General features: G+C 53.3%; 7 protein-coding genes across 7 annotated transcripts; 2 read left to right on the top strand and 5 right to left on the bottom strand.

Annotated features, from left to right (window-relative positions):
* Positions 1-208: 208 nt before the first annotated feature.
* Positions 209-2,621, top strand: J4E92_002724 (uncharacterized protein; the record flags this gene model as incomplete). Its single annotated transcript, XM_051494126.1, has 2 exons — positions 209-822; positions 944-2,621. The coding sequence occupies 2 exons, from the start codon at positions 209-211 to the stop codon at positions 2,619-2,621; spliced, it is 2,292 nt and encodes a 763-aa protein (XP_051355805.1).
* A 440-nt stretch (positions 2,622-3,061) lies between these two features.
* Positions 3,062-4,036, bottom strand: VEL2 (Velvet complex subunit 2; the record flags this gene model as incomplete). The annotated part of the gene is made up of 1 exon (XM_051494125.1): positions 3,062-4,036. One exon carries the CDS (start codon positions 4,034-4,036, stop codon positions 3,062-3,064), a length of 975 nt encoding a protein of 324 aa, XP_051355804.1.
* Positions 4,037-6,854: 2,818 nt separating this feature from the next.
* J4E92_002722 (uncharacterized protein) lies at positions 6,855-8,245 on the bottom strand (the record flags this gene model as incomplete). Its single annotated transcript, XM_051494124.1, has 3 exons — positions 6,855-7,750; positions 7,805-8,077; positions 8,134-8,245. 3 exons carry the CDS (start codon positions 8,243-8,245, stop codon positions 6,855-6,857), a joined length of 1,281 nt encoding a protein of 426 aa, XP_051355803.1.
* Positions 8,246-8,793: 548 nt separating this feature from the next.
* Positions 8,794-11,223, bottom strand: PRP28 (mRNA splicing protein prp28; the record flags this gene model as incomplete). Its single annotated transcript, XM_051494123.1, has 2 exons — positions 8,794-10,986; positions 11,221-11,223. 2 exons carry the CDS (start codon positions 11,221-11,223, stop codon positions 8,794-8,796), a joined length of 2,196 nt encoding a protein of 731 aa, XP_051355802.1.
* A 220-nt stretch (positions 11,224-11,443) lies between these two features.
* PUP3 (proteasome core particle subunit beta 3) lies at positions 11,444-12,067 on the bottom strand (the record flags this gene model as incomplete). Its single annotated transcript, XM_051494122.1, has 2 exons — positions 11,444-11,587; positions 11,636-12,067. The coding sequence occupies 2 exons, from the start codon at positions 12,065-12,067 to the stop codon at positions 11,444-11,446; spliced, it is 576 nt and encodes a 191-aa protein (XP_051355801.1).
* A 410-nt stretch (positions 12,068-12,477) lies between these two features.
* Positions 12,478-13,113, top strand: J4E92_002719 (uncharacterized protein; the record flags this gene model as incomplete). Its single annotated transcript, XM_051494121.1, has 1 exon — positions 12,478-13,113. One exon carries the CDS (start codon positions 12,478-12,480, stop codon positions 13,111-13,113), a length of 636 nt encoding a protein of 211 aa, XP_051355800.1.
* A 273-nt stretch (positions 13,114-13,386) lies between these two features.
* On the bottom strand, positions 13,387-14,166 carry J4E92_002718 (uncharacterized protein; the record flags this gene model as incomplete). Its single annotated transcript, XM_051494120.1, has 1 exon — positions 13,387-14,166. One exon carries the CDS (start codon positions 14,164-14,166, stop codon positions 13,387-13,389), a length of 780 nt encoding a protein of 259 aa, XP_051355799.1.
* Positions 14,167-15,055: the final 889 nt, after the last annotated feature.

Here is a 15,055-nt window from a genome sequence, read left to right as displayed (position 1 = left end):
GCATGGGCCATCTCCAGGGCTAACAGCTTTCGCTTGTGAAGGGCGTCATCGCAAGTAGCTTTCGCCAAACTACCAACAAAGGCCTACCGTACAAAGAGGCCTCGCCCGCCTGCCTCTGCCTGACCATTCATTTTCGCACAACTGTCTGGCATCGTGCATACCGACAACCCTCTATACTGACCCCCTAGACCCGCAACAATACCCCGCGATGGCCTCGACAGGCGCCCCGGAAACCCCGCAAGTTCCTGCAAGCCCACAACGGAGAGGGGGAAGAGGGCGTGGGCGCGGCAGAGGTGCACACGGTGGAGAAGATGGCCATGAGAACTTCGGAGGGCGAGGCCGTGGTCGGGGCGGCTTCCAGAGCCGCGGGCGAGGTCGCGGCAACAGAGACGGCGCGGGCACTCGCGGTGGACACGCGCCGGAGAAGGGCAAGGCGCCTGCCATAGACACAGAAGAGAGCGGACACGCTCCACCGACTCTCGTCAAGCCCAACCTCCAGCAATCGGACATCGAAGACGACGATGCCGAAGTCTGCTTCATTTGCGCCTCGCCCGTTCAGCACACAGCCGTCGCTCCTTGCAACCACCGCACATGTCACATCTGCTCCATCCGAATGCGGGCCTTGTATAAAACAAAGGCCTGTGCACATTGTCGAACCGAGTCGGACCACGTTATCCTCACAGACGACGCCGAGAAGAACTACGAGGACTTCTCCACCGCCGAGTTTTTCAAATCCGACGATACCCTGGGCATACACTTTGAGAACTCTGGCGTGTTTGAAGACGCGCGACTGCTGTTACAGTACAACTGCCCCGACGGCGAGTGCGATGTAGCCTGTCTAGGTTGGCCGGACCTGCATCGTCATGTCAAGACGGCGCATGGAAAAGTCATGTGGTGTGTACTCTGCAGTTCTGAACAAATGATGCCGGCTAACATTATAAAGTGACCTCTGTACGCGGAACAAAAAGGTCTTTACCCACGAGCACGTCCTATTCACGATGGCCGAGCTACGACGGCACCAGAAGTTTGGCGACGATAATCCTGGAGCGATAGATCAAAGCGGGTTCAAAGGGCACCCGGAGTGCGGTTTCTGCAACCAGCGTTTCTACGGCGACGACGAACTATACACCCATTGCAGGGACAAGCACGAGCGCTGCCATATCTGCGACCGCCGGGAGGGAGGAAGCAGGAAACAACAATACTACGTCAATTACGATTCGCTCGAGGTGCATTTTCGGAAAGACCATTTCCTCTGCCCAGACCGAGAGTGTCTAGAGAAGAAGTTCGTCGTGTTCGATTCTGAGATGGACCTCAAGGCGCACCAGTTGGAGGTGCATCCCAACGGCCTTTCCAAGGACGCTTTACGGGATGCCCGGAGAGTTGACATGTCTGGCTTCCAAATCAGGGCGCCTCACGAGCAAGGTCAGGGTAACAACAGGCGAGACGAGCGCAGACGCGAGGGTGGCAGAGGCCGTGGACGCGGACGGGATCCGAACGCTGAGCCAGTGCCTGCGTCGTCTGCGCAGCCCTTGAGCAGAGCAGAGCTTGCATACCAGCGGCAGAGGGAGGCTCAGAACACTCATTCAGTAACAGGAAGAACTTTTGGGGGCCAGCTCTCTGCACCAACTCCAGGCGAGGCGTTCGCTGCTAGACCTCCTCCAAGCGCCTCAGAGCCTCCTACCGTTACTGCGTCGCGCCCAACCCCAGCGGCTGCCAACAATATCACAAATGGCGTCGCTCAACTAAGCATGGACACACAACCACCCAACCCAGTTCCACAGACACCCCAGGACCAGGCTAGACAGTTGCGTCACAACGCAGTTACGGAACGGGCCACAAACATGCTTCGGGGTAGCGAGATCAAGCTGCAAGAGTTCAGAGCCGCAGTATCGGCCTATCGCAACTCCAAGGTATCCGCGGCACAGCTCATCGACGGGTTCTTTGCGCTGTTCGACGCTAACTCGAAAGAGATGGGGAAGCTGATCAAAGAATTGGCAGACATCTTCGAGATGCCAGGAAAGCGGGAAGCTCTATTGAAGGCTTGGAATGATTGGAAGGCTATCAACGAGGACTATCCATCATTACCCGGCTCTGCGACAGGCTTGAACGGCGGATCGACTGCGCGAGGAGGTTCGCGGGTACTGAAGCTGAAGAGTTCAACAGCGCAATCATCTCGATCCACAGCCAACCAGCAAGCCAGTTGGTCGAACGCATCGTCGAGCAACCCATTCCCAGCCTTGCCAGCGCCTTCGGGTCGTGTCGGTGCGAAGCCCGGCCAAACGCCTTGGGCCTCCTCATCTGCCGCAACGAGCGCGCGCCCCTCGCCCATGCCATCGCGAGTCGCATCATCAACAAACGTAAACAGGAAGCCTGCTGCCGCAGACGCCTTCCCAGCTCTCCCAGCAGCAGCCAAACCCACCAGCACAATCTTCAGTCCTGGCTACACTGGCCATGGACTACGACGCGACAACAGCGGACGCAACACTCCAGTTAGTAACCCTTGGGCTGGCCCATCCGGCACGAACAGCGGTACATCAACACCGGCTTTGGAGGATGCAGGAGCGGCAGGGAAGAAGAAGGGCAACAAGGGCAAAAAGCAGACACTCTTCCAGTGGGGTTAGTGGGCATAATGTTGAATTCCTGTTATAAGTAAATCATACAGATGTCTACATTGCCTTGGTGTTTCGTCCTTGTCCGTTGTTGGAGTGATGTAGACTTCAATGCACCTGTTGACTTCTTTGCATAAGGTGGGTTCATTGATAACATAGCCTGGAGGTATCAATGTGTTGTAGGTTGTATATCGTCATTCGCGAACACCGCGTATCCCTTCAGGCTGCGTTATACATCACTTCATTTGAAAGAACATTCACATCAGCAGTAGCAACAAGGATGAGTAACTAGTGATTTGTCCATTTGCGATACGTACAGAAATTCGCTCGCAACGTATTGATAGAAACCTCCGACGACGCCGAAATCCCAAAACGCCAACCCAGAGCATGCATCCATCATCCTTAACCTGCCAACGACCATGTCGTCAACCCGTACGCCTCTCACTCAGCTCTCACGCATCCTCATCAAACTCAGCCTGGTTAGGCACCTTGGGGCCATCTTTGCGAATGGGGATCTTGATACCCTGCTGCGCAAAGCACTTGCTGAGCTTGGTGCTTTCAATGACACCGGGGAACTTCTTGGCGGAGTAGACAGTGAAGGGCTCGGTGAAGTTGGAGACAAGGCATGGGCCTTTGCCTTTGCTGCCGTCGTTCATGTGAATCGTGCCGTTGGTGCCGTCGTTGGAGCCAATGTCGAAAAGGCTGAGCTTCAGCCGGAATGTACCCTCGGTGCGCACGCTCAGATCCTGCAGTACGAACCAAAAGCCGGGTTTTTGGTCGAGATCTTGGAGGCGGCATGCATTGACAGCGTTCATCCCAATAAGATTGCGCGTGTGATTCGAGCCCATGGGTGTTGCGGGAATCATTGTGTTGGTCATTTGCACAGGGGGCTGCCCGTACATGTTTTGCGGCATGGGGTAGCCCGGTGGTTGGGCCTGCCAGTATCCCTGGGGCCCTGGAACGGGGTTTCCGCCGTACTGGACCATATGCTGCTGCGGCATGCCACCGCGGTTGTCGTACTGAACTTGGGCTGTGAACATGTGGTGTGTTCGCTCGGGCGGCGGAGGGTATGATGTGGTGGTGCTACTTGATATCGACACGGTCGGCGCCGCGCTACTGTGTCTCACCAGGTTGACGGCATTGACTCCCTGCGCGTCGTAGAGGTCGACCATTAGCACGAAGTAGGTGCTGTCGATGTCGTTGAAGGGGACCTCTTGTCCCGTGTGGGTGTCGTAGACGACCAAGCGGACGCAGGGCGGGGGTGTGATCGGCCTTCGATCCTTGTCACCAAAGCCGCACATGCGGGCTCGGATCGGTTGTTGTTCAACAACCAAGTCGTATTTCCTGGTGGGCTTCGCCATGGTCTGCTGTTGCTGAATTGGCTCTGGGCGGCCAGTGCTAGTCCTGGTGTAATTATTGTAAGACATTTTGGCGTTGTGATGTTGGTGTCTTGGTGTTGATTGGATGTGGGTGAGAGATGTTATGGGTAAGATTAACGGACGGGCGTGCACAAGCTATATACTCTCCCAAGATTTAGGCGATGCGGAAGTGCGCCACGGGCCAACGCTACCTACAGACTCACCACTACAACCATGGTTCAGTATCGAGACATTACCCTTGCAAACGGTCATCAAATCGCCTTCATTAATGACAAATCAATGCGAAAAAGCCTCATGTACCTAGGTAGTCATCGAGTAGGATTGAAACGGGAATATTCCTATAGGGCCACGCAGGTGAGGGGGACCACAGCTGCGGGTCTCAGCCATGATCGGCGTTAGTCTCCGGCGCTACCTCACCCATGGGACAACCTCATACACGAAAACGTCTGCGGACTACACCAAGACAAAAACCCGCAAAGTGGGTGACTAACGTCAACGTAGGCTTCAGGGTTTTCAGTTGTTCTTAGGTTGTGCGGAATGCATTAAGACAAGAACGCGCAAAGTGGATGACTAACGTCGACGTCACCTGGGCAGGTTAACAGGGGACGCGCACTTGTATAGGTAGCGCATAATGTATGTTTGCAGACTACATCAAGACAGAAACCTGCAAAGTAGGTGGCTAACGTTAAGTAGGCTCTAGGATATCTTTTCTTATTATGTTGCCCAGGTGACGTGGGACGCGCACTCGCGTAGGTACATAGTAACACCCGATTTGTGATTCGATCATTCTCTTGTCTATTAGCAATAGTATCCATACCAAGAAGTATCTACACTCTGCCATTTTCCAATCACATGTTACTCTCAAACCTCTCTGAGTCAACCAGATATGTGCGCCTTTTTCACCTCATATTTGGCTGCACTGTTCGCTCGGCTCTACATCCGACCACGCTCAGCCACAGTACGGAGCAGGCTGAGCAACTTCGTGATGGACTGTTGCCTAGCCATCTTTCGCACTCGAAGTTGAAGCATCTCATTCAATGCACAAACTGGACACGTGCCATGGAGACTACGTGGGTGTTCAACGCACCAACTGCAACATCTTCCCGCAATGTAGACTTCTACCTGATTTCAATTGATCATCTGCTGCATGTGGACATAGAAACCGCATCCTGGCGATCTGCTGGAGTTGGTGCCGCCTAGCTTTGTTTCGCATTCATGCTCATACCTGTGTACACCCGTCGTCGCGGTAATGTGCAGCAACAAAGTGGACCAAGGCGCGAAGCTCAGGAGTACCATCTCAATGACCAGCTCGAACCAAGAACAGGCCCTAGTCTAAGTCAAAGGCGCATTCTTTCGTTGTCAACAACGTTCTCTAGTGTACTAGTAATGCAGTCTTGTCTTTTTGAGACCAGCTTCTAAGGTCTTCAGCTATTCAAGTGCCACATCTCATGCTTTGGTGTTTTGCATAACGAAAGAAAACACGTAAAGTCAAAGTCTGTCGGTATAAAGTCAAGCATATTTAGGTACTGAAACCGGTTACCACGAGGTGTGTAGCCATCTCATTACGCCTGTATTGAGATTTTGTAAACAGCGTTCCTATTCGGTATTGTGCCCGCATACATCGACATCATCATGTTTGTCAAATTAATACCCTATCTCACTTAGATCAAGGAATGCCTGAAGAATATTACTGCATAGAACTATAGTAGAAAAGCCAAGTAGGAAGAGTATCTTTGCGAATCCTATCTTCATGGACTCCCCATAGTCGCTGCGTAATACCTTGTTCGTGACAAGCACAATGTTCAACCGTACGGCGATGCCATTCTAACGACAGGCAGCGCCGACTTCGAGGCCTTTTGGAGCCTTAACTTCTAATACTATCGCACAACCTCGGACCTGCAACGCCCGTGTCGAGAATGTCAGAAGATGTGGTTTGCAGCCTATACATCTAGATGGCCTAAGATATTCGGCTGTCGTAGGGTTCTCTAGCAGACAAGGTCTTTGGTACAAAGTGGAGGATGTAATATTCAAAAAGGGAAAGCAGGTAGCATTCGGGTGCGGGAGAGACCTCAATCACGCGAGACTTTCGACTTACGAGGAAGGTGCTTTGTCTTAGGTTGTCAATATTATCTTTTGTAAATTGTAAATTGTAAAAGGGAAACTGCGCAACTGTCAAGGTAATTAGAACAGGCTATTTCTTGTTTGTATATACGGTGGACATTCTATCTACTAGATACTACATAGTAAAGAGTACCCATGAATTACGCTAAATCTACGTAGTGTGTCTTCCAAGCACGACGCTTGAAACTCAAGCTCAGTCCTGGATACAGCGTGTACACACAGATTTCGAAGACCCCGCATTAGATTCCCATTCCAAGCAATCGTTTCCAGGCTTTGATAATAAGCGTCGCGGAGATCTGCTTCCAGTGCCTCGTCTTGCGTCCAGCTAGTGTATGCAGACGTTCCCTTCGGTGATTCCGTTATGCAGGTGCCATTGCGTGGAGCTTCCAGTATCACCATCCGCAACCAGGTTGGAGGCAGTTTTTCGACGTCCGGGAATGATTCGAACAGGCTGTGATACACATCATGAAGGTTGCTGAGTAAGACGTCGAGATGTATCGGATCTGTTGAGAGATCGTCGTACTGAGGACAGAGAATCCATCAGGATAGTCTCGTATTGTGCACGCTGCAAGTCTTCCACCGCGACATCGGGGCAACGGCGGAGATCGTGTAGTGTTGTCCTACCCACGTCTGAGCATCCGACACAACGGCGCGAAGTTCACTTGATCCGTGATGAAATGGGCAGGGTACTGTTCGTACGCAAGTCGAGATCCGCATGTCAGCCCGTCAGGTATAGACTGCCACTTCACCCAATATTATGCTTGTCCATCTCTTCATCGATCCAGCTCCCCCGCTTGACTCTAACCCGCCTCCTCCACTTATCCTGATCTTCCTGCTGCCCTCGCGTCTCCCACCCAGTCTCGCCATTCGCCGGTTCCGCATGCGTAACGTTCGGGCTGATGCGTCGGGGATCCACAAAGTCGGGGTATTGCGATCCGCCAAAGTCGTGCGTGAGCAGGCTGCCGTTGAGTCTCGCCGATGCTCCCACACTCGCTGTACCACTCTGTGTCTTTTCCAGTGTCAGGGTATTCCGGCGTTCGAAGCTGTTACCGCGTGCGTAGGCGTTGTTCATGCTCTGATCGGATTCGGCTCGGACGCGCACGAGTTGGATGAGTTTGCCTAGGACGGCGAATTCGAGCTTGAGTTTGATGGAGTATACGACGCCTTTCAGGGTGGTTTCAATGAGGTACAGGTTGGCGAATTCGACGCTGAGCAAGGCGATGTCCATGGCGATGATTAGTACGTTGATAGTGAGGAGCTGGTACATTGTCTTTCGAACGTTTGTGTTCTTGAGGTGCCCGTGGGACTGGTTTCCAGCGCTGTCGTCGAAACTGCGTACGTCGTCTTGTACCGTTTCCGAGAGTTTCAGTAGTCGTACCGTCTCCTTGATGTATACTATGGACAGGATGGTTTCTTGCACGAAGAAGCACACCATCTGCACTTTCTCCATTATCGAGTATCCGCGGACGAAGCGACGAAGCGTAGCATCGGAAAGCGAGTTCGAATTGGAACCGAAGGTCAAGACGGTCGTAACTGAGTGGAGCAGTACGCCATTGACGATAATCATGTAGAGAGTCCAGCGAAGGACTCGGCGCGAGTTCGTAACGAGATGGAGACGCGACCATAGAACGACTGATTGCCCTGGACGTTGTTAGTAGCCGCATGCTGGGGGCCTCGAGCGTTGACTGAACTCACCAGTGATCATGGGATACCATCCAAGCGTGAGTAAGACGACGCCGACATATCCAGCATTTGCCGCAGGGTCCAACAAGCGGAAGAACTTGATGATGAAGCCCAGCGAGTATGGTATGATGCCGAATGCGCTGATGACGAGCGACCAGAAGTACAAGCCATGGTAGCGCTGGAAAGTAACGAAAGCGAGAACAATGAGTTCGATAGCGTTGTAGAGCGAAAGACCGAGCAGAAACGCGATGATGATCTTAAGGGGAAGAGAATCGCCGGTGTAGCCTACAAAGGCATCAGTACAGGACAATCGCGTTGCTCAGACACAGCTAGAAACTTACCTCCAGTGATTCCAGCGCCGGCGGACTCGAGTGTCCCCAGCGCCGGTGTCGACTCCGCCGCGAAAACAGACGATGTGACGCTAGAAGCAAGGTTGACAGAGAGCGACGCCATTCCGAGCCTTCCGTCTCAAACTGGTCAAAACGCAGCTCCTCCGTGCAACAACGAACCAGGCACAAAGAGGCAGAATTGCGACGCCATCAGTTCGAAGAGGAGACGGGTACCGCAACGCACAGCAGGGCGACAGAAATGACAGGAGAAACGGGCCGGTAGGAAGCGACATCGAGTAAGGGCTTATTTCTATCGAGGCGGGGATTTTCCGTGTACGAGCGTCAACGGTGCGCGTGCACTAATTGACCACGCGCGGCTTGCATTGCAAACCAACAGGACGGGGCGTCCGAGTGACGCTGCCTTTCTCCACTTGCTAACGGGTTGCAGTTTAGGAGTGCAGGCAGTCCGGGGTAGATCGGCACTACCGAGTCGCGCATTAGGCCATCTGCCATGGCAGTTGGCAGTTTGCCCATGTCTCGGAAAATTATGACGACTGTGCTTTATTGCTTCCTATTGCGGCTTGCACCGTGCTTCTCTGTGGTAAGAACGGAGAGCTATGTAATCAACTACTTCCCTACCTTCGTCCTCATGGATGCTGGTCCTACAACTGATCAAGTGATGTTTTTGCCCATGCTCTTCTTGCCCTTTTGCTGCGCCGACTCGTGCTTCTTCAGGTCTTCAGGTACCTTACTTATCTCACTCTTCATGAGGATCTGCTTGAGATCGTATAGCACATCCGCATCTTCATTACCCCAGAAAGTGATTGCAACACCGGGCTTGTCAGAGTCCGCTCCCAATCGACCAGTACGACCAATGCGATGCGTATACGTTTCGATACTAGGTGGCATGTTGAAGTTGACAACCAGGGAAACATCTGGAATGTCAATACCACGACCGAGCACGTCTGTGGCGACGAGCACCTGGATCTGCCCATTCTTGAGGGATGCAAGAGCAGCCTCACGCTGGTCCTGGGTCTTTCCACCGTGGATTGTAGCCGATGCGAAGCCCATATGTTTGATGTCGCGAGCGATCGCATCGCAATTCTTTTTGATGTTGACAAAGACGATGATCGGTGGGGCGAATTCGCGAGTATTCAAGATTTCTTGGAGACGCCTCTTCCGCTTCTCCTCTCCCTGGACGAACTCGACACGCTGCTCGACAGTGTCGGAAGCCTCGCCCTGGTTACCGATTGTAACGATGGCAGGACGACGTGTATACTTTTTCGCGATTCTCTCTACAGCTGGCGGCATAGTAGCTGTGTACATCATGGTTTGACGGTACATTCCTGCTTTCATGGCAGTGGGGTCTTCAGCAATTTCGCTATCAGGCTTCTCGTTGTTGACAGGTAGAGCGTCGAGAATCTTATTAACGGGCTCTTCGAAACCCATGTCAATCATCCTGTCAGCTTCGTCCATGATGACATAAGTGCATTGGCTAAGAACAAGGACTCGACGCTCAATGCAGTCAACCAGACGACCGGGCGTGGCAATGATAATCTCGGCTCCGTCACGCATCTGGAACGACTGTTCCTCGATGGAGTGACCACCGATGAGGACAGCGGTCTTGAAACCTAATGGTAATGCGAACTTGCGGGTCTCCACTTCGATTTGCTGAGCCAGTTCACGAGTTGGTGCGAGGACGAGGGCATACGGGCCATCGTGTCGGTTGAACGCGTCGAGAGGAGGTAGTTGTGAGATGTAGGCAAGCAGTGGCAGGACGAAGGAGGCGGTTTTACCCGAACCCGTTGCAGCGACTCCGATCAGGTCGCGACACTGCAGAGCAATAGGTATAGCCGCACGTTGAATAGGTGAGGGCTCAAAGTAGCCGACCTCGTCCACGATGCGCAGGAGCTTCTCCGGAAGCCCTGACTCACCCCAGTTGCGCATAGGGTTCGGTATTGCGCCTCCTTTGGTAGCAATGCTAAAGTCTTCCTTGAAGATGCGCCAGTCGCGCTCTCGCATGTTCTCCAGCTTCTTCTTGCTCCAGTGCATGTCCAACTGTGCGCGACCGCCCCTGTCTTTCCGCCGTCGCTCCATTTCAAGCAGCTGCTCAGCTCGTTCTCTGCCATGTTCCGGATCTCGCTCAATAATTGCATCGATCATCTTCTTTGTCGCTGCGCTGGTGACTTCCTCAGAGAAGCCGCCTAGTCGGCCGCGCCCAAAGAAGCTTGCTTCAGCTTTCTGCTGGTAGATGGGATTGTAATCGTGGCTCGTGTCCTCTTCCTCGTTCCACTCGAAGTTGAACTTCTTTTCCGTCGTCCTCTTGCGCTTTTTCTTGGCCGAGAACGTCGACTGATTTTGTTCCGCGCCCATGTATCTTTGCCTTATCAAGGCCGCCTCGGTGTCGTCAGCAGGGCGCTTGTTGCCCTTCTTGTCCGGCGGTGGAGGAGGCGCCATGTCTCCATTTCTGCGATCGTTTCGCATGGACGATGGTCCAGTCGGCGCATCGCGCATCGAGCGCGGCCCCGTGGGTACGAATGAGGACGAGCCGTTGTGGCCGTTGTGGCCATTTGTGCGATTGTTGTCTTGCGAATGTCTCCATGCGTCGCTGTCTCCGTTCGAAGCCTCTCGCCTCTTTTGCGCCTCTTCAACTTCTTTCTGGCGCTTCTCAAGCGCGATGCGCTCTCTCTCGGCCTTCGGTATGAACTTGGGCTTTGCGGCAGCCGCTTCTTTCTCGCGCTTGGCCTTGAGAATGTCGTCGATACTCGGTGGCTGCTTGCGAGCAGCTGGGGGCGGAACGGCGGCAGTCATCTTCGTTTCGCGGGGGTCACGGTCTGTGGACTTGCGGAGGAGGATTCGCGCGAACTATAAGGTGCATGCACGCTAAGGCAAACACCAGATCACGTGCGTGGCTGCTATCGATAGTACCCTGGCCCCACTGCATGATGTGGTTCCCAGGTAGCATCTAGGGAACCACCTTGGAACAGTATCACACACACTAGATAGACCTTGATACGCAGGGACAGAGCCAGTCCAACCGATAGTCCGGTGTTGGGTACTGTTACCTTCGGGCTTCCAAGCTCGAGGAAGGAGCTGTACCATCGATGATTATTTGTAGACTTAGAGATACTTTCATTCAGAGGCAAAGTATAGCCGTCTACTGTTCAGATTGGCGTATTTGGGGTGCTTCCGCGTACGTATCATAAGATAGTTTGGTCGTTCCCATTATCCTGTCACAGCCTGGAGGCAGACCCCCGGCGGCCTATAGCATTCCTCATAGCTCATAAACATGATTATATGCCACCACGTGCCATACAACACCTCAATCCTGCCTGCCCTTGAGTAACCGCTTTGTGACCTTGTCCTTCTCAATGATGTATACGTGTGCGCCCCAGCCTGAAAGTGCGTCTCGGTCGACAGCGTTGAGCAGCGCCTGTGAGATTGTCTCGAAGAGGTCCTCGGGGCCCTGTTATCATGTTAGCCTAGCCCGATACCACGTACTGATACAACCCACTAGATCAGGCTCCCACAGTCCCTCACATGTACCGAACAGCTGATCACTGGCTGTTCCGCTAACAATGAAGTCCTTCGCAAAGTCGATGCACCCAATACTGTCGAATCCGCAGATAAAGGGCTTCCCGCTTGTCTGGTTGATACCGGCGATCACGGGGCTGATGAAGTAGGGTCCGAAGCGCTTCTCGTACAGACTTGAGCTGACGAGGTTCGCCATGGTCTGGGGGCTGATGTTGCGCTCTTCGCGGAGGCGGTACATGTTGACCTTGTAGCGGAACAGGTCTGATACGGTGGATACGTCGGTGGCGAGGCCGGTCAGGCCTAGGAAGACGTCGCCGTACTGGAAGATCTTGGGGAAGTTGTTGGACACGGTGAGGGCTTGCATGCCGAGACGCAGGTCGCATGCGATGGCTACGCAGTCCTTGCCCACCATGGCCACGCAGGCGCCACCGTCTGTTCAAGTCATTAGAAGAGCATGCGGGGTGGTCTCGGTGGAGGCGTACTTATTGAGAATGGTGACGACTGTTGCGATTAGCTATGGACTCCAAGTTGACTGCGGGCAGCTTACCATGGCTGTGTATGTGATGGGGAATGACCCTCGATTGGCAACTACAGTAACAGACGGGGACGTAGAGCTCTGCGGTGTATGTGGGAAACGGCGGTGTTGTGGGTGCTTGTGATGTACTCAGCTGGGCAGGCAGCTCACAGTGTTACGCGGAGGCGCGAGCTCCCCGGGCCGCCCTGGACACTCGTACCTAGCTCGAAACCGCCTTCTTGGCACCGAACTTTTGAGATGCACCAACAGACACGCCCACATCGAGCGCAACGCACAAGATACCCACCATGAGCGCCCAAACGTCTGTCGAAATTGCAAAGTCGCTGCCCCCGCGTTTACTGCGCTTCTTCCAAAAGTACCCGCCACCATCGCTCTTCCCCAGTCTCTCATCTCAACTCGCATCACCGACTTCACACGCAACCCCAAGCACAATATCGACAACCCCACCAACCAACCCCAATGCCTCCGTGACCGAGACATCTGCGCCAGAGGCCATCGCAAGACCCGCGAATGCGCCCTCAAATTCAAACATACCACCAGAAGCACACGACCTGCCCTACCCAAATCCATTCCTCCCACACAAGAACTTCGCAACCGGACGGTGGCACTCCCCCGCGTATGGTCTACGGAAACAAGCCGATCTTGTTAAACTTGCCTCAGAACACGGTGTTGTCGATCTACTGCCATGGACCGTCAAGAAGCCCGGCGAGAAGGAAAGGCGGAGGGTAGAAAGAGGATTGCAAGTCAAGGGCACAGGCGAGGGACAGAAGGTCAAGGGAAAGCTTTGGGAGCGAACACTGAAGGGTCGCTTGGAGATGAGGAGACAGGCCATGTTGAACATGCCAGCTTTGATCCAGGAATGGAAGCAGAAGGGACACGGAAGAGGTTGGAAGAAGTGGCCCAGTGGAAAGGCGAAGAAATAGAGTATCCCGCTCAAATGTACAATATTGTGGACACTGTTCTCTTCTTCCATGTAACGAGGTTTAGACATGGCTCGATTGGTTAATCACAAAGTAGTGATGTCTGGGTATCCTACTGACTGAACTATCTCATCCTTGACAGACCTCCCACGTTACTGTCCGTGTGTACAATTAGTTCTGGGTATAATATAGGAAATTCGATATGCACATATGCATGCACACGCTTAACAATCCATCCTGAGCTATCCCCGAGGTCCGGCATAACGAGAGGACGCTTCACATGACCATCTCCTCGTCGCCATAACCACCCTGCAGCCCATACTCTCGTGCATATGCGTATGCTCCGTAAGTGTTCTCCATGTCAGCTACGCTGCCCACATTCTTCTGCCAAAGGCCGTTGCCGCCAGTGTTGTTGTAGACTGGATCGGTGGCCTGGTTGTACTTGGTCGACTCCTTCAACGCAGCCTCGCCTCTGCATGATTCTTCATACTCGCGCCTAGCCATCATCTCGTAGCCTGATGCCATGTATGGCTCAGCGCTTGCTGCTGCCATGCTCTGATCCAACTGCTGCTGGTGCTGCTGGATAGCCTCTTGCTGGGCGGACTCCTCTTGTTGTCTCTCGTATCTCAGCTTAGCCATGGCTTCCTCCTGTGCGAGACTGGTGGGTGGCCAGTCGTAAAGCTGTCGGGACATGTTGTAGTCTACGCCCGCTGGGTGTCCTTGACGACCTGATGGAGGTGATATGCGCCAGAGCTCGAGGAGACGTAGCCGTTGATCGTCGTCTGCATTCTGGAAGAGATCGATCTGGGAAGGGAACAGAAGAGAAGGATCAATACTGTTCCTCAAAAGTACGGCAGCGAGGTCCGAAGATTCGATGTGTGTCTTCAAGGCTGGCTCGGAGGTACTGCGGGTAGGTACATGATATGAATGAGTGTAGTGTTGAGAAGCGTAGACGATCTGCTTGGGAGCCTCTTCCTGCTGTTCCTGTTGTTGCACCGGTTGTTCCTGTTGCATCTGTGGTTGCATGGGCTGCGGGTTGCCTTGAGACAAGTTCATGTTGGCTGAGAACAGCCGAGTAAGTTCATCTTGCTGCATGTTTGCGTCTTCTGCTGCTTTCCCCTGAACGTTGATGCCCGTAGATATTGTGCCGCACTATGACGTAACATTAGTGTTTACCAGCGCCGAAGACGAACGAGCTTACATTTGCGCAAGAAATGTTCTGAGAAAAGGCGTAAGGACTGAATGAGATGGGCGTGTCGTGGGTGCAGTCGCAGTGGTGCAGGAGCATGGGCTGCATGTCCTCTAGGGTCTCAACAGCAAGCGGATGAGGGGCAAGTTCTGGAAAACGGAGGTTCAAGTATTGTATTAGGCGGGAAGTCGACAAAGGCGCATACAGTGATGGACTATATCGTTGAAAGACCTTGTAGACTCGAGCTCAGAATTCGTCGTTGGCTAGTATATGGAAACTTGGAATCGTACTTGTCCGCGCTTGCGTTGGGCGCTGACGACAATCGGCGGGGGATGACAAAGGGTGCCTTTGTGAGTCAAGAACAAACGGAAAGGTATTCAAATATACTTGGACCAAGTCAGCAGTGAAGAGGGGGCAAGAAGAAAATTAGCAGCAGCGTGATGGTGGTTCTTTATGTACCGTTGAGTATAGCGTGCTGTCGGGGTCATGCGTGTAGGCGGGATGATTCTGATAATTTTGTCGCCCACATCCAATTAGTGACGAAGCTGAAACCCAACCTGTCCGGCTAGTCTGCTGGCAGCCAATGATGTGTCTTGAGAGCTTGCAAATAGTGGTCGATTTGGGACGACAACTCATCAAATGTGTATGGGCGTATGCACTTTTGGATGTGAGGTGCGGGCAATTGGAGGCCCAGACGGGAGAAGCCGGGACAGCAGGCAGCGAACACACCAGTAGAGCGCCAGCAACGAGGAGTCG

This window comes from Alternaria infectoria, assembly GCF_024043175.1.
Source record: "Alternaria infectoria strain BMP 0036 chromosome Unknown scaffold_3, whole genome shotgun sequence".
Taxonomy (NCBI): Eukaryota; Fungi; Ascomycota; class Dothideomycetes; order Pleosporales; family Pleosporaceae; genus Alternaria; species Alternaria infectoria.
This window is presented reverse-complemented; position numbering and strand designations above follow the sequence as displayed.